Source organism: Cyprinus carpio, chromosome B17 (assembly GCF_018340385.1).
Source record: "Cyprinus carpio isolate SPL01 chromosome B17, ASM1834038v1, whole genome shotgun sequence".
Taxonomy (NCBI): domain Eukaryota; kingdom Metazoa; phylum Chordata; class Actinopteri; order Cypriniformes; family Cyprinidae; genus Cyprinus; species Cyprinus carpio.
The window spans coordinates 16,369,162-16,390,452 of NC_056613.1; the positions used below are offsets into that span (position 1 = coordinate 16,369,162).

The 21,291-nt window shown below is 35.9% G+C and overlaps 2 protein-coding genes across 2 annotated transcripts; both read right to left on the minus strand.

Annotated features, from left to right (window-relative positions):
• Window positions 1–2,131: 2,131 nt before the first annotated feature.
• Window positions 2,132–12,150, minus strand: LOC109107708 (protein lin-52 homolog). The gene is made up of 6 exons (XM_042742536.1): window positions 12,059–12,150; window positions 11,489–11,563; window positions 11,285–11,322; window positions 11,124–11,190; window positions 10,793–10,876; window positions 2,132–2,462 (listed from the first exon to the last, which is right to left on the minus strand). The coding sequence occupies exons 1-6, from the start codon at window positions 12,075–12,077 to the stop codon at window positions 2,407–2,409; spliced, it is 339 nt and encodes a 112-aa protein (XP_042598470.1). The 5' UTR covers window positions 12,078–12,150; the 3' UTR covers window positions 2,132–2,406.
• A 981-nt stretch (window positions 12,151–13,131) lies between these two features.
• On the minus strand, window positions 13,132–21,153 carry LOC109107360 (protein O-mannosyl-transferase 2). Its single transcript, XM_042742537.1, has 21 exons — window positions 20,664–21,153; window positions 20,500–20,584; window positions 20,299–20,403; window positions 18,705–18,813; window positions 18,496–18,604; window positions 18,248–18,407; window positions 17,625–17,731; window positions 17,433–17,515; window positions 17,200–17,309; window positions 16,657–16,723; window positions 16,518–16,578; window positions 16,341–16,419; window positions 15,926–16,077; window positions 15,743–15,834; window positions 15,581–15,657; window positions 15,391–15,462; window positions 14,940–14,999; window positions 14,758–14,863; window positions 14,535–14,675; window positions 13,709–13,820; window positions 13,132–13,517 (listed from the first exon to the last, which is right to left on the minus strand). The coding sequence occupies exons 1-21, from the start codon at window positions 20,933–20,935 to the stop codon at window positions 13,412–13,414; spliced, it is 2,265 nt and encodes a 754-aa protein (XP_042598471.1). The 5' UTR covers window positions 20,936–21,153; the 3' UTR covers window positions 13,132–13,411.
• Between the last annotated feature and the right edge of the window lie 138 nt (window positions 21,154–21,291).

Here is a 21,291-nt window from a genome sequence, read left to right on the forward strand (position 1 = left end):
AGTTACTGTTGCCAGGTCTGACAAGCCATGCCTCTCTCCCACCACACAACATGTTCTCACACAGTGAAAAATACAACGCGGAGCTAAGAGCACAATGACAGAGTCTGTTTCTGATTCGAAATGACGACAAAAATTGTAGTTAGCAGGGGCTTCATGAGTTTAATGAAAAGATAATAATCAATAAAAAAAAAAAAAAAAAAAAAAGGAAAATGAAAATAAATCATTTTAGAATAACATCAATCAAAACAAAACACTTACTAAAGAAATATTTAATTTGTTTACCTGTATGTCATGTGACCTTTAATGAACAGAGAAAAGTGAATGTGATAATTATTCAAATATTTATTTTAAAATCTCAGGGTAAATATATTAGGGTGAAAGTTGTTCAGATGACAAAAAAGTTTGGGAATCCATGCAGTACATGGATTGTAAATAAGAAATTATGTGAATTTGTGTATTTTAAAATTGTCCATTCTTTGTGTGAATGTCCACAAAATTGGAAAGCTTTCTGAATGTATACAAGCGGTAGGCTCTTTTAGGAACATAAAAAAAATAAAAAAATTAGAAATGACTAATTTATTGCTATTGTGTGATTAATAATTAATCACTAAAAAAGTAACTGTATTCTGATTATAAGTGTTTCAAAATGTAATTTATTCTAATTACAAGTACAAAGTCTTAGCTTTCAAATTTTGAGAAATTCAAACAATAAATACCATTTTATGACTTTGTGCCATGACAGATCACTAATGCAGCTCAGTATAAGCGGCACGTGAACCAATTGTCTCTTCATATTTATTTAAAGCATGAAATAAAAATGAATGATCATCAAAAGGTATTTTATTTCAACCGTGGAAAGACGTCAAATTGAAGTCCACTGAAGTTAATCTAACGTTACTCTCCTGTCTAATTTGTTTGTCTGACAAAATGTTGCATTCTTCATTATGATTGGTCAGATCACCTGTCAGCCAAGCTCCTGCGAAGGGTCAATTACATGCAACCTTAAACCTAACCCTATAGTAGGTACATTTTGTTAATATTACTTACAGTTGTTTGCTTATAAGTTCATTGCTGTCCATTTTTTTCCCCCAGCATTGTGGCAGATTTGCAGATTGTACATTTTCCTATGGTGGTCATTTTTGACCACAAATAGTTTTTCTTTTCTTTACAACCATTTTGCTATTTCCAATCATGTCCAATTTTTGTGTGTTCACAGCCAATGGCACTTTTGTCCCATTCAAAAAAAAAAAAAAAAAAAAAAAAAAACCAACAAAAACTATAAACAGTTGGTCAAAAGTGACTGAAGAGTACAACAGGGTTAAGCCTGCAACAAAAAAGCTTGTTTAGACAGTAAAATAAATAAAGGGGGGAAATCTGGGTCCTCCAGAGTGGGATCAGACGCCAGCAGTAGCTTTGCAGGGTCTAACTGCAGCTTCCTCGTTCCATGTGAATCAGAAAGACAATTAGGGGCTTATTAGGCACAGGGGGAGAGGTGTACCTCTAAGAATTGGTGGGAGCATGAGCGAACACTCGCCAACTGCAGCCGAAGCCTCTACGACATCTCCAGCCGAGAACAGTCCTGGCCACTGTCTCACCTAATTACGCTCGCCAGAGCGTTCTTTGTTTGCCATTCAGCATGCCTGTCTGATTCCCTTTTCTCCCGGACCGTTTGCGCCAATGTCCCTGGAAGTGTGCTAATTAGAGAAGAAATGGTCCTAGTAATTATGTCAACTCTTGTTAACAGGGATGACAATGAGCAATATTATTTTTATGCAATGTTTTGTGCTGGGGGCCTTCAAAACTTCCAATTCCCATTAAATAGCAAAAATGGCCTTGCACTGGTGTGGAAGCACTCTCATGTCAAAGCCTTTTACATGTCCGGTGCAAAAGAGGGACGTTAATGGAGCAGTGGATGGAGTGGCACAGGCATGAAGTTATTGCCCTAATTAAAAGTTTGAATGCTACTTCATGAACTCCCTCATTGTTTCACGGAAGCTACTTTTAGGAAACGTCACTGGATGGCCAAGAGCTGTGCTAGCTGATGCCAAAAGCGTCTTTAAAATGTTGAAAACAAAAACAAAAACAAAAAAATCTAGGAGGGGCATGTAGACAAGAGCACAACCAAGTGTACTTTATTTTAACAACACTATTTTTATTAAAACAATTAAAGTTGTATTCAACTGCAGAGTGAAAAATAAATACATTTATGAACAATAACTGAAAAGCACACCAATATCCTACCCTTTCTTCTCCGCACCTCTCATTTTAAGAAATTAAAACTTATATACAAAAAACAATGTGGTGTCATGATGTTTTGACCCCAAATCAGTCGAATATTAGTGAAAGCGTTTAGCGTATCATGCTACTGTTTTCTGCCATACAAGCTTACAAACACCATCTGGGTCTTCACTTTTTGGGTCTCTCCAAGATGTTCAGGAATTTCCCTCTTGTCATTTCTCGAGCTGGAAAAGAAAAAATGTCAATAGGTTATTGTAATATCAAAGACAGTCTCCGAACCTTATCAGACACAGATTAAAGTAATTTTCCGTGGCATATTTTATCAGGGAGAGTAAATATAATGCACATCATTAAATTTGTTCTAATGAACTCATTTTTTCATTTTCGTTCTCGAAGCTCCAGCTACATAATCTACAGGACACTCTCCAGGTCGTTTAGAAATGGAGGTGTAATGGCTATGACCCCTCCTGTGGTCAGGCTGACACAGGCATTGATGAGCCGCTGGGTGTGTTTTTCAGCCGGGAAGGGATGGGTGTGAGGGACAGGGTAACGCCACGGTGTTGGGCGGCAGCTAATGAAATAATGTGGTGGATTGTAATTTAGATGAGGTGCCCTGTGTGGCATCTTAATGACAGGCACAAGTGTCAGCTGTCTATCACTGGATTAAACTGGATGCTACCTGCATTCAGATTATTTAATAAGGTTCATATAGTCTCTTCAAATATTTTAATTAAATATTAAAAACTCTAGATTTTAAAAGTCAAAGAAATGATAAAAGCAAGAGGATATAAGGTGATAAAACTGAACAAAAACAGGTCTGGGCTCGGAAAGATTATATTTTTGAAACAAGTCTCTTATGCTCACCAAGGCTGCATTTAATTGATCAAAAATACAGTAAAAGCAGTAATATTGTGAAATATTATTACAATTTAAAATAATTATTTTCTATGTTAATATATTTAAAAATGTAATTTCTTCCTATAACTGAAAAGCCAAAATTAAACAATACAACACTCCACACTACAACATCACACTACACAAAACAAACAAATCTCATATGTTGATTTGGTGCGCAAGAATTATTATAATTTTTTTACTATTATCAGTGTGGAAAACAGTTGTGCCGCTTAATATTTTTATGGAAACAATGATAATTTTTTTTGAGGATTTTTTTCATATCAATAGATATTTCAAAAGAACAGCATTTGTTTGAAATTCAAGTCATTTGTAAGATTATTAGTGCCTTTAATGTCACTTTTTAATGCAAGCTTGCTCTACAAAATTATGTTTCTTTCAATAAATTAAAAATCTTACTGACCCTACAACAGAAAACATTTAAAATACAGTAGTATATTTCAAATATATATCAATAAACTAAAAATATTATTAATATATTTTACTATAGACCTTACTAATATGTTATTATTCTTTTTAATTGACTCTTATTTTCATCAAACACATACGTAGAATGTAACATGTTATGTATCATAACCAGTGTTAAATCAAGCTCATCTAACTAGACAAGCAGAACAAGCACACACAAAAATTCCATGATACAATACATTAAAAATGCATTGTACATGAATTAAAGGTTACAAAATACCCACAATAATACTTTGGGGTAAATTCTGATTATTTCTATTTTCCGTGGCATAGGTTCAAACAGTAGACACATGAACACTTGACTATTAGATCCCTGAGAAATCTATGAGTAAAACCTGAAATGCAACCTAATCTTCAGTGTATTAATACAACAGATATCACCATTATAAGTGAAAGACTTAAGTAACGAAAGGCATTATAAGAGAATACAGTCATTAAGCATTCACACTGTAAGAGATTAGTGCCTTAAGTGCTTTCCATAAATTAATCCCAGGTTTAAAGAGCAGCTAACGCTTTGTTAAATGGGCCAGTGGTTTCTGGAGGGGTCCACAAACAGGGGGAAAGAGCTTCGTCATAGCTGAACTAACAACCCCACTCTAACTCTTACTACCCCTCTCCCAATCTCCCTCACATTTTCTGTCCAAAACAATACTCTGTCTGTCTGGCTAAGCATTCTCCCATGAGACCCCTTCACCAGAGTGCACCCCTCTGATCCACTCATTAATTAGATTTCCATTTATCCTCAATTCCCGTCAGAGCAGAAGGGAAATGATTTGCATTGAGTGAGTTAGATTAAAAAGGGGAGTGTACAGGGTCCTGCCAGCTAGCCTCGCTCAAACACACACACACAGACAAGTATGAGCATTTACACACACGCACAAAGCTGGTGCTGTCACTGGACGGGGCAGATCAATACATATTATCAATACAAATAAATTTGTTTAGTTGATTAGAAAGGTCAATTACTAATTCTGTACTTAGTTAATCAGCAGCTTGTTGCCGGTGACGTCCATACTAAATGGCATATTATGGATTGCAGAGGCCATATTATCCTCTTGATGTTGTATGTTCACTAATTAATATTTGAATAAAGCAAATATGCCTCATGATGAGTTAATAGGCAAAACAACGTTAACACAGGTGAGCTGATACATGAGCAGAATTAAAGTGTTACAAACTGTAATGTAATCTCTGGTTGCTTTAAAATAATGTTTTCTTTGAAAAAGAAAACATTTAGATATTTTTATTAAAAGATAAATACACATCTATATATTAAATTATGCATGTTATATAATAATATAATAGTGTAGTATAATATACTGTAATTACAAGCACTTAATATTTGGAATACGATTACATAATCCAGACTACATGTAATCTATCATTTTTAACTAAAATACAGTTAAAATATATAATAAAATATGAAATATAGTTAATATATAACATGCATCATAAAGCATGAATTATATATTATTATATTATATTAAATACAATAATATATGATTAACCAGTGTATAATTTAATGTATATGCCATTATTTATTAATATATTAATAAACAGATTAATAAATTAATACAATATTAGGATGAATAATTGAACATTATAGATGGAAAATTACAGCTATAATTTTTAATTAAAATATAATATAGGTAAAATATAGTGTACACACACAGAGAGAGAGAGCTTATGTATGTATATTAAATAGTAAATGCATAGGTTTGCAAACAACACATTAAATGAAATATGATCAATTACATGTTACTATTTAACTTTTAGGTTTCAAAATCAATGCAGTATAACTGTAATGAATGCTCTTTTATCTTAGGGGATGTAAGCATCTTTTAGAGGCAATTAAAGCACATCTAGAGACAAGATGGTTTGTTTCTAAGCCAAAAGAGAAAATTAATCCCAGGACCTTAAACTGAATTCTCTCCAAAACCTGACTGCCCCAATTCACTTTCATTAGAAGTCAAACACACTAATCGTGCCCCTGTTGCGCATCTGAAACTGCCACTTGGCTATTACAGGGAGTAATCTTTATTTAATAGATTTAACATCCATTCTCGCTGCCTAAACCTCATGGGACGGGGGAGGACAGACAGACGCTCGCACACAAACCCACCCTCTCGTACCCGCGCTGAAACACATACACCTGATGCTCATGTTTGTGTTCAAAATTCAATTACCTACTTATTGATACTTCACAGAGATATTTAAGATGCAGACATGGTGAGTGATTTCCCAAGGGAGCCACTGCTTCCTCTTAATGTCCCAGCCGAGAGCTCTCCTCTTCTCACCCCTCCCTCCAACCGCTTGACACTACGAATCATTACACACACACGCTCACAAACACCAGCCAGCCCTGCCACAGCCTATCCCTGTTCAAGAGGTGTCCTTATTAATAGGCAATCAGTCAAAATTCATTCATTAAAAAGCCTAAAAGGTTTCACACAGGCGCTATGATTAGCTAGGAAAGAAAATCCAATGAATTCCTAATGTATTTATGGAAATAAGGTGTCATTTCCGATCTGTTGACAGAGGTGGTGGCTAGGACGGAGAAGGGAGCGCGAGTTAGATGAATTCCCTCCACTCTCCCGCTGTGCTGGTCCAAATCTGAGCCGAGCTCGTATGTATCTGTGCAGTCAGAAGGTCTGAATGTCATCATAGCAAGTCAGGGTCAAAACGAAGGGAAATTAACGATTATATTTTGAATGTGATTCCACAAACATTCCCTTCTCCATTTGGGGACTGTAATGGTCATAAAGCAGCAGGAGTAGTGTGTGAGGGGAGGGGAAGATGAGAGGACAGGAAGACAGAGGAGAGTAAAGTCGAGGAGAGCTTTCCCCCAGCTCAGCCTGTCATCTAGCAGCACTTCATAACTGCTTGCCCCTGCGGTCGGGTGTCTCTGATGGATTGATGGAAGCACATTACTAGGGTAGGGTAGCATCACTGCAATCATATTCAGCGACACACTCCGCTTAATAGAGAAGAGATTGATCTAGGGGAGGAGGCAGTGAACATTGGGGCCATTAGCGCTGGACGGGTGTGACCTTCATACCGGGAGCAAGAACAGATTGAACAGCAGGAGGTTCTTGGATGTTGCGAGCCAGTTTTCTTCCTAATTGTGAATCTTTAACTATTAGCATGGTGCATCTGTACCAGTTTTCCTACTATATGAAGGACCATGTATGGGTCAGTGAAATGACACCAAGTTTTTGTGAGGATCTATTAATTTGTTCAAAAATATAGTTATTTATACATACAACTACTTGAATATACGTCCTATGTAATGAGCATGTTTTTAATTTCTAAATTCAAATTCATTTCAAAGTTTTTATTTTTATTTTAGACTAAAGGTTGTCAAAAATGACAAAACTCTTCTGACATTTTAATGCAGGAAAACTTCATTTAAAAATCTAATAGTAAAAAAAATAGTTTTGCATGATCTTTTAGTATTATTTCTTAGGGAAAATATTTTAACAAAGCTCTTGAACTTCTAAACCTTCAAAACGTTTACAATCATATTAACTTTAGTAAAAAATAAAAAATAAAAAAACTAAGTGGTATGGTATGACCAAAATGCAGAAACGTAGAAAAAAGAAGAGAATGACATCACAGAGAGGACCCTTATGACTGCATGTCAAGGTCAGATAAAATATCAGATCATTTGGCTCTTTTATCACATGGCAAGGCTAGATCAGGTTGTAAAATGTCATGCGGTGCAGCTCCCCAAAAACATGATTATAAACGTATTTATTATGTATACTGTATGCACTTTATGTATGTGTCTGTGTATGTGTGTATATATACAAACACACACACACACACACACACACACACTATAACAATTTTATAACACTTTAATTTAATTTTATAATAATGCGTTCGAAAAAGATGATTAAGGTATGCACACTCACATTTTTTACATTTTTTAAAAAAAAAACTTGGCACATTATTCAATTGTATGTATTGTATTAGATTTTAAACTTCAGTTTCCTTATCGTGGAAACTCTTATTTGTTTATATGTGCTCCTATATCATCCAGGAAAACATTAAACTAACTTGATTTATGTGAGTGCTACTTTACTGTACAAAACTTAGCAGAATGATTCTAGGATGGTTGCCAGTGTTTTGCTATATAAATGCAAAGACATTTGAAAGTTACATAGCTAAATCTGAAAAGTAATAGCACACCTCTTCTCAACAAGCTGCATGATTTGAGATATGTTTAATCCTCAGGGTTAGGGAGATTTGAAAACCCCTTAGTAGGCACTATTAATAATAAATACAATATTTTCCTATTATCCTGCTGCTTATTTTGCTACTAAACACACAAAGTAGAAGATTATTTGACGCCCCATTTAAAAAAACACCCCCACAATTACTCAAGTAGAAACAAGTGTGTTACATCATCTGTGCAAGCCGCCGCAGTGGAATCGGAGATATCATCAGCATCGCCCGAGGCCTGGCTGTCCCAGAGGAGCACTCTCCATTCAATTACCTTCAATAACAGTACTTATCAGTGTAGTGACTGGTCCTGTGGGAGCGGAGCGGCCTGATGAGCATGCTCAGCAGCCCCCCGACAGCAGCATTCATCACGGCCCGCAGCAGATGGGTACTAGGCACGCGTCAGGCCCTCCCACAACGACCCTGATCAGCGTCACTCAGCTAGCAGAGGAGGGGTAAACGTCCCTAAGGAGACTGGTGTGGCACATGTCACGCTCACACACACAAATAAATACACACACATGCACATAATATCCTTATCTGCCTATGGTCGCACCCCTCATGTAGCAGTTCCAAATGAGACTGTGCTGATCCACTCAAGATCAAGCCATTAAGATACTTACTATACTCTTATTTATACATTTTCAGCTTAACATAAGTACACGATTAATCAAAGCTTAATTTATGCAGCTGTTGATCATATTTTTCCATCCCAAACCTATGCGGCTAATGCATCTAAAGACTCGGCATCTGCATGTCCCGTGGCGAAGGTTGAAATAAATATCTAAAACAAATGTGTGGCTGATAACCTTGCCTTTGGGGTGACTTTTCACTGCCTGATTACATTATCCCCATTAACCAGATCAGGACTTTAATGGCTGTCGTGCCAAAGGTGCAGTAAATCTTTTCCCTCCTCCTCCTCACCCTCCCGTCTCCTAACACTACCTCTCGTCAGCTCGTTTAAAGGCGCTGAAGAGAGAAAGAAACATGATGAAAAAGTAGCTCAGATTTACAAGGCTTCTCCTGACAGCTAGGAGAAGGAAGAAAATTAAACCACACCACATTAAAGGCCGCCACGTTAAATGCTGCTGTGAGCCGAATGATAATCGTAATTTCATATCTGTCTCCTCCTCAGTGCAGAGGCTTTATATACCAGGAGGCTTATTTAACATACCTTTTCCGTATTGAAATACAGAATACTGAGAGGACGCAGAACGCAGTTCCGTAATATAATGAATTGATGTAACTACAGAGTGGTGTACAGCAAGACAAATTCTTCTACGTTCATGTTACATATCTTTAAATAATCTGCAAATGTGTAAAAGACCACATTTTGAATTTGAACTATGTACTACAAAGAAATATTATGATGTACACTACAGTTATGTATGATTTCTTAATAATAAAGTCTCTTAGGCTCAAGCAAGGCTGCATTTGTTTGATTAAAATGTTAAAAACAAGAGAAATACTACTGCAATTTAAAAGAATAATTTTCAGTACCCATAACTGCAGTCTTCAGTGTCACATGATCCTTAAGAAATCATTCTAATATGCCCATTTTCTGCTCAAGAAACAAGTTTTGCTGCTTAATATTTTTCAATATAATATAGTTCAATATAATCTTGGTTGAACGAGCCGACTTTAATTTGATTTTAGAAATCAGCAGTGAGCTCACAAAGCGACCTCTCATCACTTCACCAGTATATTTTTCACATTACAGTACCAAGTCTGACCAGAGACTAAGGTAACCAGTGGGTGGGTATAGCAAAAGATATACAAGAAACAAATATGAAATCAAACTCACACTAAATCACAGTTTTGTGGTGCACAGATTATATATTAGATGGATAAGACATGCTTTCAGCATTGGAAATTAATTTTCTTCCTCCTGTTAAAATGAAGAAATGTCTTGGAGCATGTTGCATTCCTACATCATGAACAAGCAGAGGACAAAATAACAGGAGGGTGGAGACATCTAGGTTGACTTATTACAAGGCTAGAAAGCCTACTGAGTGCAAAGTCATAGATATTAAATGCAGGCAGAACAGACTCAGGCCTTTCTATTTGTAAAAAAGGCCATTTTTTACATAGCAAAAGCAACATGGAAGCTGTACCTAAAAGTGGCACATTTTCCCTAGCGAGTTGACACTTATACAGAAATTCTGATGTTTTCGATATTAAATGGTGAACATAGAAACATGAGATGTCATATTAAAAATATCAATTTAAAAAAATCTTTTCTCAAATATAAAAGAGTAATATATGAAAGAATATTTCAGGTCAGTAAGACATTTCCTTTATACATGTTCGGAATAAATAAAGTTGTTCAAAATAATATGGTAAATTCAAGCAAACTGATATAGTTCTGAGTGCGAGATTTAACTAGATTCACCCTAGTTTCTCACCGAAAGGACGATTGCTGAGGGATCATTTCGAACTTGCCACGAAAAGGTCAAAATGTCAGAAGAAAAGTAATATATTTGAAACCAGTGTTACTCATTACTCACTTTACAAATTTGCACAATATTTGTACATTTGATGCCCATTTTCAGCACACTTCTCTTTTCTGTAATCCTGCAAGTATGGATTAATACAACATCTAGCAATTCTGTGAAATAACATTTCAGAGCTACTGGGCAACAAGCCAGTTCTGTTTAAATATAGAGTGGGGATTTATTTAAGATTTACCAACTAAAATAACTAAATAAAGAAATAAAGAAGTCACTTTTCTGGTACGTTTCAGATGGATTTAGGTGCTAGATTATTTATAATAATTTATATGTTTTAAAGAACCTCTATCATGAAGCTAACAGCCGGAGAAAATGGTTAATAGCAGCTCTTGTGTTAATAAACGTGTTTCTTATTTGCTAATATCGCCATCTAGTGGAGGCTTTATTTAGTGCACAGATGAACTAAATGTTTCAAAGAAACTAAGATTACTTACATTCTTCCAAACCCAACTGATAAGCCAGATTCTGCAGTCCCTTCACCTTCTCCATCAGATTTGCTGTGGTCAAACTTCCTAATTCTAATTAAAAACAACAACAAACATAAGAAGATTCATATTTGTAGTGCCAATGCCAAAAATAGAAAAAATCATAACACACAAAAAATACCACAGCTTTTCTAAATTCATATGGCAATTTGTCTAACCATATTAAGCTCTTTAATTTAACAAAGCATGTGTCAGATAGGTCCATAACATAAACATGCTAAAATTATGCACCGAGAAGCTTGATTTCATTCATTTTGGTTTTATGAAAGAGGCAACAGACCTTTCAACATCTCAATATCTTCTGACTCCAGTTCAGCCATCCACTTGGGTGGAGAATTCGTGATCGGCTGGAACAACAAACAGAAGTCTCTGTCTCTGTCATGTCTTAATGCAAACTTTCAAAATAATTTATTTTAATTTATAATTTGATTCTTTGCTCACATTTTTGAAGGATGCAGCAAATTCAGAAACACCCGGCACTGTTAAAATGTTAAACAAGTACATGAAAACAACATTCAAGGGTACATTAGAGAAAAACATGACAGGCCAACAAACGTTAGGGTCATACTGGAAACATCTGTGAATGTTACATCTTATAATTGCTATTTTAGTTCAAATCAATAATTATCAGACACTCAGACTTACACTGCTCCGGCCACAGGTCCGGTGAAGCGCGGTCAAGTTTTTCAAAACTTAGCAGAGAGGATTCAAAGTCCCCACCTAAAAAATGTGGTTCAGACACTGGGTTAAGCTTAAATGCTGTAACTTTCTGAGAAATAGTGTTTGCATGTAATGTTATGAGAAGTCACATTAGAGGGAAGGTTAGGTTGTTTACTCAGCTGTTTGTATTGTCGTGATCCAGCTAAGCTAGCTGCATTTGATAGCAATACTTGTTAAAATAAACAAAAATACATATTTCAAAATAGAAGCAAGATACAAAAAGTACTCTTTTCCCGCATAACCGCTGCATCGATACATTCGTATAATATTTAATATAGTACGTTCACCGTTGTCGCTTGACACGTAGCTTGCTAATGACTGACTCCAAACAATTTTATGACGCTATTCCGAAGGAAAAGCCTTTTTCGAAACTGAATTCATCACGTCTTTAAGAGGATATGTTGACTAGCATAACAGTTCATAAAGTTTAATCGATCAGTCGCACTAGTACAATAACAACTAATATTACCAGGGAAAAGAGAAATTAAAATTTACCTCCATTTGGAGACGCCATCTTGACAACAACACACGTGATTCGAGGCAGCCAATGGCTGAAGGCCGTGGATGCCTGTAGCCCCGCCCTCGTGTTGTTGTTGTAAATTGAACTTTCAAAATAACAAAATTCAACAGCAAGTTCTTCACATATTTCTAATATATACACATTTTGTAAATATGTGTATTTCGCCCTCGTCTATGGTCGCAACATTCACATGATACTTTCAGCTTACTTAAGAAGTAACATTATTGATTACCATGTTGTTAATTTTATAAAATTGATTACAATTTTTTAAATAGTCTGAGTCAATTATGCTATATTTAAGAAAATACATCAGGATAACTTGAGATGTTAGAGATAATAGCAACAAATACAGTGACAGGGAATTAAATAGACCATTTACGCATGATCAACATTTTAGTGTAAATATAAAGTGATATGTAGAATTATTCAAACATGACAAAGTCAGAGACGGTCCGAGAAATGACCAGACATTGCAAAGCCGGTTGAGATAAAGGGAGAAATCACCTAGATAAAGTTGCTTGAAGACAGTGGCTACTTAAATTATGAGTGGAGATTATAAAACCAGTGAGCAAAGATTAGTTTAGCAAGAAAACGTTAAACTTCAGTGATAGGATAGTAAAGTGGGGCACAGATATACAGTCCAACACAAATTTCTTCTTAGCATGATGGTGGTTTATGAAAAGGATTTTCAGCAAAAGGACTTAGAAAGGGTGTTGCTCTTAAATGCAACACAAATTAAGTCCAAATACACGCAAAGTTTTGCAATGTATTCATTTCAGCCAGCCACTGATCTGTGTTTAAAGCAACAATTCCAGAAACACAATAACAAAGGGACACAGCTAAATATTTTGAAAATTCGAAATGAAATTCAGTGGTATGACCCAGAATTGGCAATTTAATTTATCAAAACCACAACTTATGTAGCTGAGATATATAATATTGTGATACATCAGAGGTTGCCGTTTTTGAATACACTAATTCTTAATTTATTTATTTTTCTCAGAAGAACAGAATAACCCTAAACTGAAGGAGCGAATATTTTATACATCATTAGAGTCTTTAAATCTGAAACCTGAAAGGCACTTTATTACTTGTCAGTTTAGTTCAGTCCAGCTACAGCAGTTAAACACCATCGAGCTTTAATGTAAAATACATAAATGTAAAATAAAAATATTATTTAAAATAGTATTTTAAAAAGTTTCATCACAGCCTAACAGCAGAGTAAAGACTGTACTTTCACAATGAAATGAGCCAGTCAACATCTAAAAACTGAAATGGTTGAAAAGATTTTATGAAGTCCTGGACACTTCAAAATTGTCTAAAATGGTTTAAAACTCCCAGGATTCCATCCACCTGAGGCCAGCCATGGACGAGGCAGGGTCTTGCGCCAGCGGCCCCCTCATACCATAGGAGAGAGGGTGGAAGAGATAAAAGCTGAAACAAGTAAAAATTCAAGTGTGAGATCAATATTAGAAACTGACTGAATTTGTGACCTAAAAAACATTACAATACATAGAACATTTGTACAAAATGCTTGATTTACAACAGCAAATGTTGTAAATATAATAAAAGCTTAAAAGTGATGTTCCCCCAAAAACAACTAAATTGAAATATTAGAGCCTTACCTGTAGATGAACCCTAACAGGAGTATAAACTGTCCTCCCCTCATAAGATGATGGGATATGGATGAACTAAAGAGAAGGTGTAAATTCTGGAGGAAGATGTCCAGAGTAATACCTAATAAAGGTCATCAAATGTAAGAATTAAATGCGTTTATTGAGATAACATTGTGTCTAAACATGCTAATTAATGATGCAAAATTTGAAACATGTAGACAAGTTTTTTTTTGTTGTTGTTTTTTTTTAATCGGAACAGATTTAGAGAAATTTAGCATTACGTCACTTACTCACAAATGGATACTTTGTAGTGAATGGGTGCCGTCAGAATGAGAATCCAAATAACTGATAAAAACATCACAATAATCCACAGGTAATCTACATGTATCCAGTCTATCAATTAATGTCTTGTGAAGCAAAAAGTTGTGTTTATAAGAAACAAATTCATTAAATTGTTTTTAACTTCTGGCAAACATCCGAGTCCCCAAATTCTTTCTCTACTGTACTGAAAACAACATCTCGTGTATATCAAGAGAGAAGATGCACAGATCAAACAAGTGAAAACGGTCCAAAGCAGTTCTAAACAAATATTGCGATGTTTTTAGCAGCTGCTTGGACTCATCCTGACAACACTCATTCGCTGGAGAGAATCCACTGGTGAGCAAATAATGTAATGTCAGTGTAAATTTCTCTAAATCTAAATTTTGGATGGCATGAGGGTGAATAGATTTTCAGCAAATGTTCATTTTGTTGTAATTCAAAGGCGGCAGCTCTGACTGCAGCATAATCTATAGGACCAATGCCGTCTCCACGGTTATCTGGTTTGCCGTCGTACCTGTGAGCATACTGCTGAACAGCATGGCAGGAAAGTAATGGTGGTAGTAGAGTATGCGGCCCATGATGTAGAACGGGAGGTAGTGTAATAGCCAACCCAAAAGCAGCATCCCACCACCCTCCATGAGAGTGTGACAGTGCACTGAAAGACAACATCAGCTGTTTTAGACGTTTTCTGACTGGCTCTTTTTAAGCACTGCACAATATGTACTAGTGCTGCTTACCTTTCCTCATTCCCTCCATCTCCACTCCTCTCTGTTTTGCTAAAGATGCCACTGTCAGCATTAAAACAAACAGAGCCAAACTCAAGAGATTCAGCCACCAGATGACCTGAGGATAAAAGGTAATCTTCAGTAATGATACAACAAGAGATCTTAGGAAACAGAGGGCAAAAAAAAACACTTACAGGGTTCCCGAGAAGATAAACGCGGTACTCTGTCTCATTCACTCCAGAAAACCTCAAACCCTGTTATGAATAATGAATTATAATGAGACAGTACTCCAATAGATGTGGATCTTCAAAACAGTTTTGTTAGTTTTAAATAAACTTTTACTAAAGCGAATAAAAATCAATAAAAAAAAAAAAAAACATTTTCATTAGAAATTTTCAATAGAAATAAAAACTCCAATAAAATAGAAATGTTGTCTTAGCAACTAACGAAAATAAAATAAGTAATTAAATTACTAAAAATAAAACTGAAATGAAAAATTAGATAGAAATATATATTAAAAAAGGGCACATAAAATTACTAAAAATAAAATAAAAATAAAATATAAAAAGTAAAGCTTATTCAAATTATTAATTAATTATAAATAATAATAAAATATCACTTTCAAAATCTTTTTAGACAATCTACCTGATAGTTGATGGGCCAGTGCCAGGGTTTAGAGTTCATCTCGTTGTCTTTGGGCTTTAAACCACTGTTTCCCTAAACAAAAATACAGGGTTTACTAAACTTAAACCCATATACTTGAATTCATGAACCATTCCGAAGCAAAAGCAACATTTGAAAAGGTAGATTTTTCTTTAGGGTGATCTTATCTTACCCTGATCATAACAATATGAGACTCCCAGAGGACTTCCAGGAAAGTTGGTTTGAGCACTGAAAGACTGATGTTGGGCACTGTAGACATAAAAAGATGCTGCATGAACATCCAAGTAAAACCCATCCAATGGCACATTTCTGTCTATTAGCTATACGAACATACGTTTAGGGTTGATGTGATCCTCAATGTTCCACTGTGTGTTGGGGGTCTCTTTGACATATGGGCTGCATGTGACCTCCACTTGCTCCCATCCCCTGTAGAAGAGTAAAATCCAGTTTAAATGGTTTTGTGTGTGTTATGCACTACAGACCACATCTAAGGTTTCAGCTGAATGAACGCTCTCACCACTTGGGAAGAGTCTTTCCAGAGGAGCAAAGCACGCAGCTTGTAGAGCGATGGAGGAAACGCACTTTACTACGCAACACCTTCACCGGATCTCCTTTCTTCCCTCCACACACCTCCACCTGCCACAAGTCATTGACGTCTCCGCTTCCATTCTGAAATGAAAAGCCAAATTAGTAATGCTACTCCATTGGAACTTATGATCAGTGTTCATTTGGAGATTTTGTTTGCTGTTAACTAGAAGCACAAGGTCATCTTTTTGCTTTCAATGATACAATCAGAAAATAAAAACAAAGCTGAATCTATTAAGCTGATAGAACACAAACCCATCTAATCAACTGATAATGGAACATGGTTTCTATAATAATGCCAAAACATTATAATACATGAAAAAAATCTATTAAAATACAGTACTCACAATGCCGTAACCTGTGACCTGCAGGTGTTTTTTGGTCAGTGGAGCTTCATGGAAATGACTATGAAGATTTCTTGTAGTTCTGATGACGAAAATCAGGCGTGCACTGCTTTAAACTAACAGTTCACATCATTCTTTTAGGCCATAACTATGTTACTTTCCCAAAGACCTTATACGTACTCTTTGTGTTCCAGTCTAATGATGTCACCCTGTCGGACCAGTTCTGGTGGCCCTGTGAGATCTTAGCAGGGAACAGGAGTTATTGATTCTTGTGCAGTGTGTATCTAGAAATATAATGCAAACATGTAAAAGAACTCACCGTCAGAGTTGTCAGGTCTCTTGACCAACCATAGGTTGTTATAATCTTTGTGCAAATAGGCTGTAACCTACATGAGGTAAGAAGCAAAATAGATTTATACAGCAATAAGATTTATCATTCTGCTAGAAATGCATCACCTAACAGAATAACTACTAAATTCAAGCCACAAATCAAACATGCACAGTTAGATGTTCACAGATTATTTGAATGCTGTGAAAGAAGTCTCTTATGCTCACCAAGGCTGCATTTATTTAATCAGTAAAAACTGTGATATTGTGAAATATTATTACAATTTAAAATGTTATTTATTTCAGTGAACCTGTGTCACATGCTCCTTCAGAAATCATTCTAATATGCTGATTTGCTTTTCTTACTTTGATTTGATTTTCTTACTTACTCCAAACGTTTCAATGGTAGTGTTAATAGAAATTTTGAACCAAATTAAGAATTACAGATCAGTTTTTCATCTTGAAACCTTCCAGATAGTGTTACTGTAGTGCTGTTGTCAAACTGTCTGTTAAGAGTAAACGATGGTGAACTGACCTGCTGCTGGTGAGCTCCAACACCTTCTGGGTAAAGATGCCAGTGAGAGTGCAGATACCCTCCTGCTATTCGCAGATTCTTCACAGTTATGACAGAGCCATATGCCAGATCTGTGTGGAGGGAGGGGTACAAGCCAGGATATAGTCAGAAAATCGAATCTTTTCACAATTCAAGTAAAAAAAAGACACATAAGCAGTAAAAAATGTCAAATCTTGAGCTCAAGTTGTTCTTACACTCTGGCATGGACGCGTTGTGCAGATTGTTTCCAATTAAGCGAGACTGAAAAGCAGAGCTGAAGAAACCATCCCCAGGACCGCTGTGTATCGAAAAGAGCAAAGCTTTAGCATTATTTTATTGTATTAATGACCAATGAACTGGTTTAATAATAGAACAGAATATTAATATACCTAATATATAAAACATACCTTCTGTTTAAGACAATAAAGTGAACAGCAAATATTGTAGTGTACAGGAACAATGGGAGCATTATCAACCCAAAAACTCGAGCTAATAAGTGCTTCCCAAAATCCAACTAGTGAAAAACAAGAAAATATTGTCATTCAAAAGTTTGACTTTTTTTTTTTCTCTCAGCAAGGATGTGTTAAACTGATCACTTGACAGTAAAGATTTTCACAGTGTTACAAAAGATCTCTATTTCAAATAAATACTATCCATCAAAGAATCCTGAATAAAGTATCACGGTTTTCACAAAAAACATTAAGCAGCACAACTCTTTCCAACATTAATAATTATAAGAAAAGTTTCTTGAGCAAATCAACAATTTAGAATGAATTCTGAAGGATTGTGTTAACTGAAGAATAAAGTAACAGCTGCTGTGCTTTGACATCACAGGAATAAATTACATAATAATATTTCATAAATTAACATTGCAATATGGTGTTTGTACTGTATTTCAGATCAAATAAAAGCAGGCTTGTTGAACATAAGAGCTATTGTTCAAAAACATAAAAAATCTTACTGATCCCAAACTTCTGAACAGTGTATATATGAGAATAAATTCAATCTTGTAACATGTTCTCATTCATACCAAAGACAAGCTGAGATCCCCGAGCAGCCTCCACAGATCAAATGCTGTGTTAATTCCCACCAAGAGGATGACAAACAGCCCAACAAACTTTACTCCCAGAGAGCCAGAGAGGCAGACCCCTGTCAGAAGCAGCCAGAACCACCAGGAAAAGCTGAAAGGTCTAGAGACAGGAAAGAAAATGTGCTCTATATTAGGTACATAAACTCGACCAGTAAAGCTTCATAGAGAGATGCTTCAGATTCCTCTACCTGAGTCTCTGTGTGTTGAATCTGACCATGCAGAGAACAGAGCCCATGATGAAAAACATTAGAATGGGATCCAGGAGAATGTACTGAGACAGGGTGATACAGCCGGTGTCTGTTGTAAAATACATCAGTGGATTTAGATTTAGATCATCATCGTAACGCCCTCACTCAGTACAGGTCAGCTCTGTGCTGATGATCACTACCACACTCACCAAAGATAAGCAGAGAGGCTGCGATGAGCGCGGCTGGCGTAGAATGTGACAGCTCCAGGACAATAAGGAAGGCAAAAGGAGGAAGACAGGAACCAAGAGCTGCACAGAACTAAACACAAATTCATCACAGGGATTAAAGCTCACATTTGAAGAATAATACATCAGCAATGCAAAGAAAAGCTAACGGCAATTTCTTGGAAAGTACAACTCTTAACATTACTCAAATAAATAAATAAATAAAACAAAGAGGTATCATACATATACATAATCAGAATAACTTTTGGACCTCTGAGTATATTTTAAATACAACTTCCAAAAATATATATTTGCATTTTTCATCATTCAGCAACAATTTTGCATGGTTTAATTAAAAATAAATTAGCATTTTGGTTTATGGTGTCCATGATAATGTAATATAATTTAATAAAATAATATTAATTATATAATGAACACACACATACATATACACGATGCTTAAATATTTTTTATTTATTATATACTATCATTTAGAAGTTTGGGGCCTGTAGGTTTAGTTTAAAAAAAAAAAAAAAAAAAAACTTTTAAAAAGTCTCTTATGCTGCATTTGACAGATCAAAATACAGTAAAACAGTCATATTTTGAAATATTATTGTAATTTAAAATAACTGTTTTCTAGCTTAAAGGAGTAGTTCACTTCTAGAACAGAAATTTATATATAATGTACTCACCCCCTTGTCATCCAAGATGTTCACGTCTTTCTTTCTGTCGTAAAGAAATTATGTTTTTTGAGGAAAACTTTTCAGAATTTCTGTCCATATAATGGACTTCTATGGTGCCCCGAGTTTGAACTCCCAAAATGCAGTTTAAATGCAGCTTCAAAGGGCTCTAAACGATCCCAGCCGAGGAAGAAGGGTCTTATCTAGCAAAACAGCGCATCCTTGTGGCGCGGATGACACAGAAGAGCATACACAGCATACGGTGATAAAATGAGACACAGAGGAGACCGTTGACAAAGGAATTATTGAATAAAGGGGTTATTTTTGTTTTCTTCGCTTACAAAAAGTGTTCCTGTCGCTACATATAACACAGATTGCACGTCTGATGGCAGATGGAGTATTCTGATGACGACTTTCATACCTTTTATGGACCTTGACACTGTTATTTACTTGGCAGTCTATGGGACAGTCACAGGCCTCCTGGTTTTCATCCAAAATATCATAAGTTGTGTTCTGAAAGCGAATGGAGCTTTTACGGGTTTGGAACGACATGGGGGTAAGTGATTAATGACAAAATTTTCATTTTGGGGTGGAGTATCCCTAAAAACCTCTTGGAATTTAAAATCAAACGCGGCACAACATAAAACTATAATATATAGAGAAAAAATAAAAAAAATTCCTCAAAAAAAAAACAATTTCTTTATGACTGAAGACAGAAAGATGTGAACATCTTGGATGACAAGGGGGTGAGTACATTATATGTAAATTTTTGTTCTGGAAATTAACTTCTCCTTTAACAAGCAAAAGCTATACTTCAATCATAATATGAAATTTTATGTAAAACTAATTGAAAAATAAAATTACTTAAAAAGATATGCATAAATTGAACTGGGATTTACCGCTCTCATCCCCCAGTAGTTGTGGTGCTCATATTTGTCCCCTGGTTTTATGAAGGGAAAGGTCCCATCATAGCCTGTCAGGTATCCAGCGAGGCCGATCAGCATCTGAGTGAGGAGCGTAGAAGCATTCTTTCGAATCACACAAAAACTGACAAAATAATTCACATTATCTCACAACTAGCAGGGGTCTGAAACCCATACCTTTCCAAGGGGCGGATGGACATCAAAGAAGAAGGTGCGGTTAATGTAATAGCTTCCCATTTTCCCGAAATGAGTCTCATCCCAACTGCAGATGGACCATAATGTTCACTGATCGTGCATTGATAGTAGGTTTACAATCACAATTCTACACATCTAATACTCACCATACATGTGGAGGCTCAGTGATTTTGTAAAAGCGTGTACATAAAGAGAGAACAAGCACCAGCACCAGAGTATAAACTGGCACATGGTCATCTCTGGAGGGAGAACTGAGGTGTCCTGCTCGTTTGGGGATCCTTTTATTCGCCCCATTAGAAGTCTCACTAGAAGGCTGGGAAAGGCACTCAGCCCCCTCGTTTGTCTTGCATGTTTTTCGGTGTCTTACAGCTGACGTGTCTTGTCTTTGCGTGTAATGCTCCTTCTGTTTGCCGTCCATTAGCAGCTTTCTCGAAGACAATGAGTCATTATCAAAGTAACGCTAGCGAATCCTCTATAAATATAGTTTCTGCAGTCGCAGAGTTTAATTAATAAACAATTAATCCTCTCACGGGATTAAAGACCTTGCTCATCACTACAACGATCCTAATGTTTCCCAGCTCATGTTTGTTGTCCATAAACTGCTCTGGATTGTTGGTTTGGGAGATATTGGAAATATGTGCACTTTACTGTCCCCTGCTGGACAGGAGAGGGACATGCGGCCACATTGAATCCAACGCGTGGCATTATCAGATCAGCTCTGAAAGCTTAATATAGAAGCCTTCCATTATTATTAAATAAGCAAGTACAAGATAG

Excerpts from the sequence above, each read along its gene's own strand:
- LOC109107360 (XM_042742537.1), bottom strand. The coding sequence starts at position 20,935 with ATGGACGGCAAACAGAAGGAGCATTACACGCAAAGACAAGACACGTCA. Across the intron at positions 15,835-15,925 it reads GGAAAGACTCTTCCCAAGTG|GGGATGGGAGCAAGTGGAGG; the intron begins GTGAGAGCGTTC and ends ACTCTTCTACAG. Across the intron at positions 14,676-14,757 it reads GATGGAGGGAATGAGGAAAG|TGCACTGTCACACTCTCATG; the intron begins GTAAGCAGCACT and ends GTTGTCTTTCAG.
- LOC109107708 (XM_042742536.1), bottom strand. Across the intron at positions 11,323-11,488 it reads GGACCTGTGGCCGGAGCAGT|TGCCGGGTGTTTCTGAATTT; the intron begins GTAAGTCTGAGT and ends ACATTTTAACAG. Across the intron at positions 10,877-11,123 it reads AGATATTGAGATGTTGAAAG|AATTAGGAAGTTTGACCACA; the intron begins GTCTGTTGCCTC and ends GTTTTTAATTAG.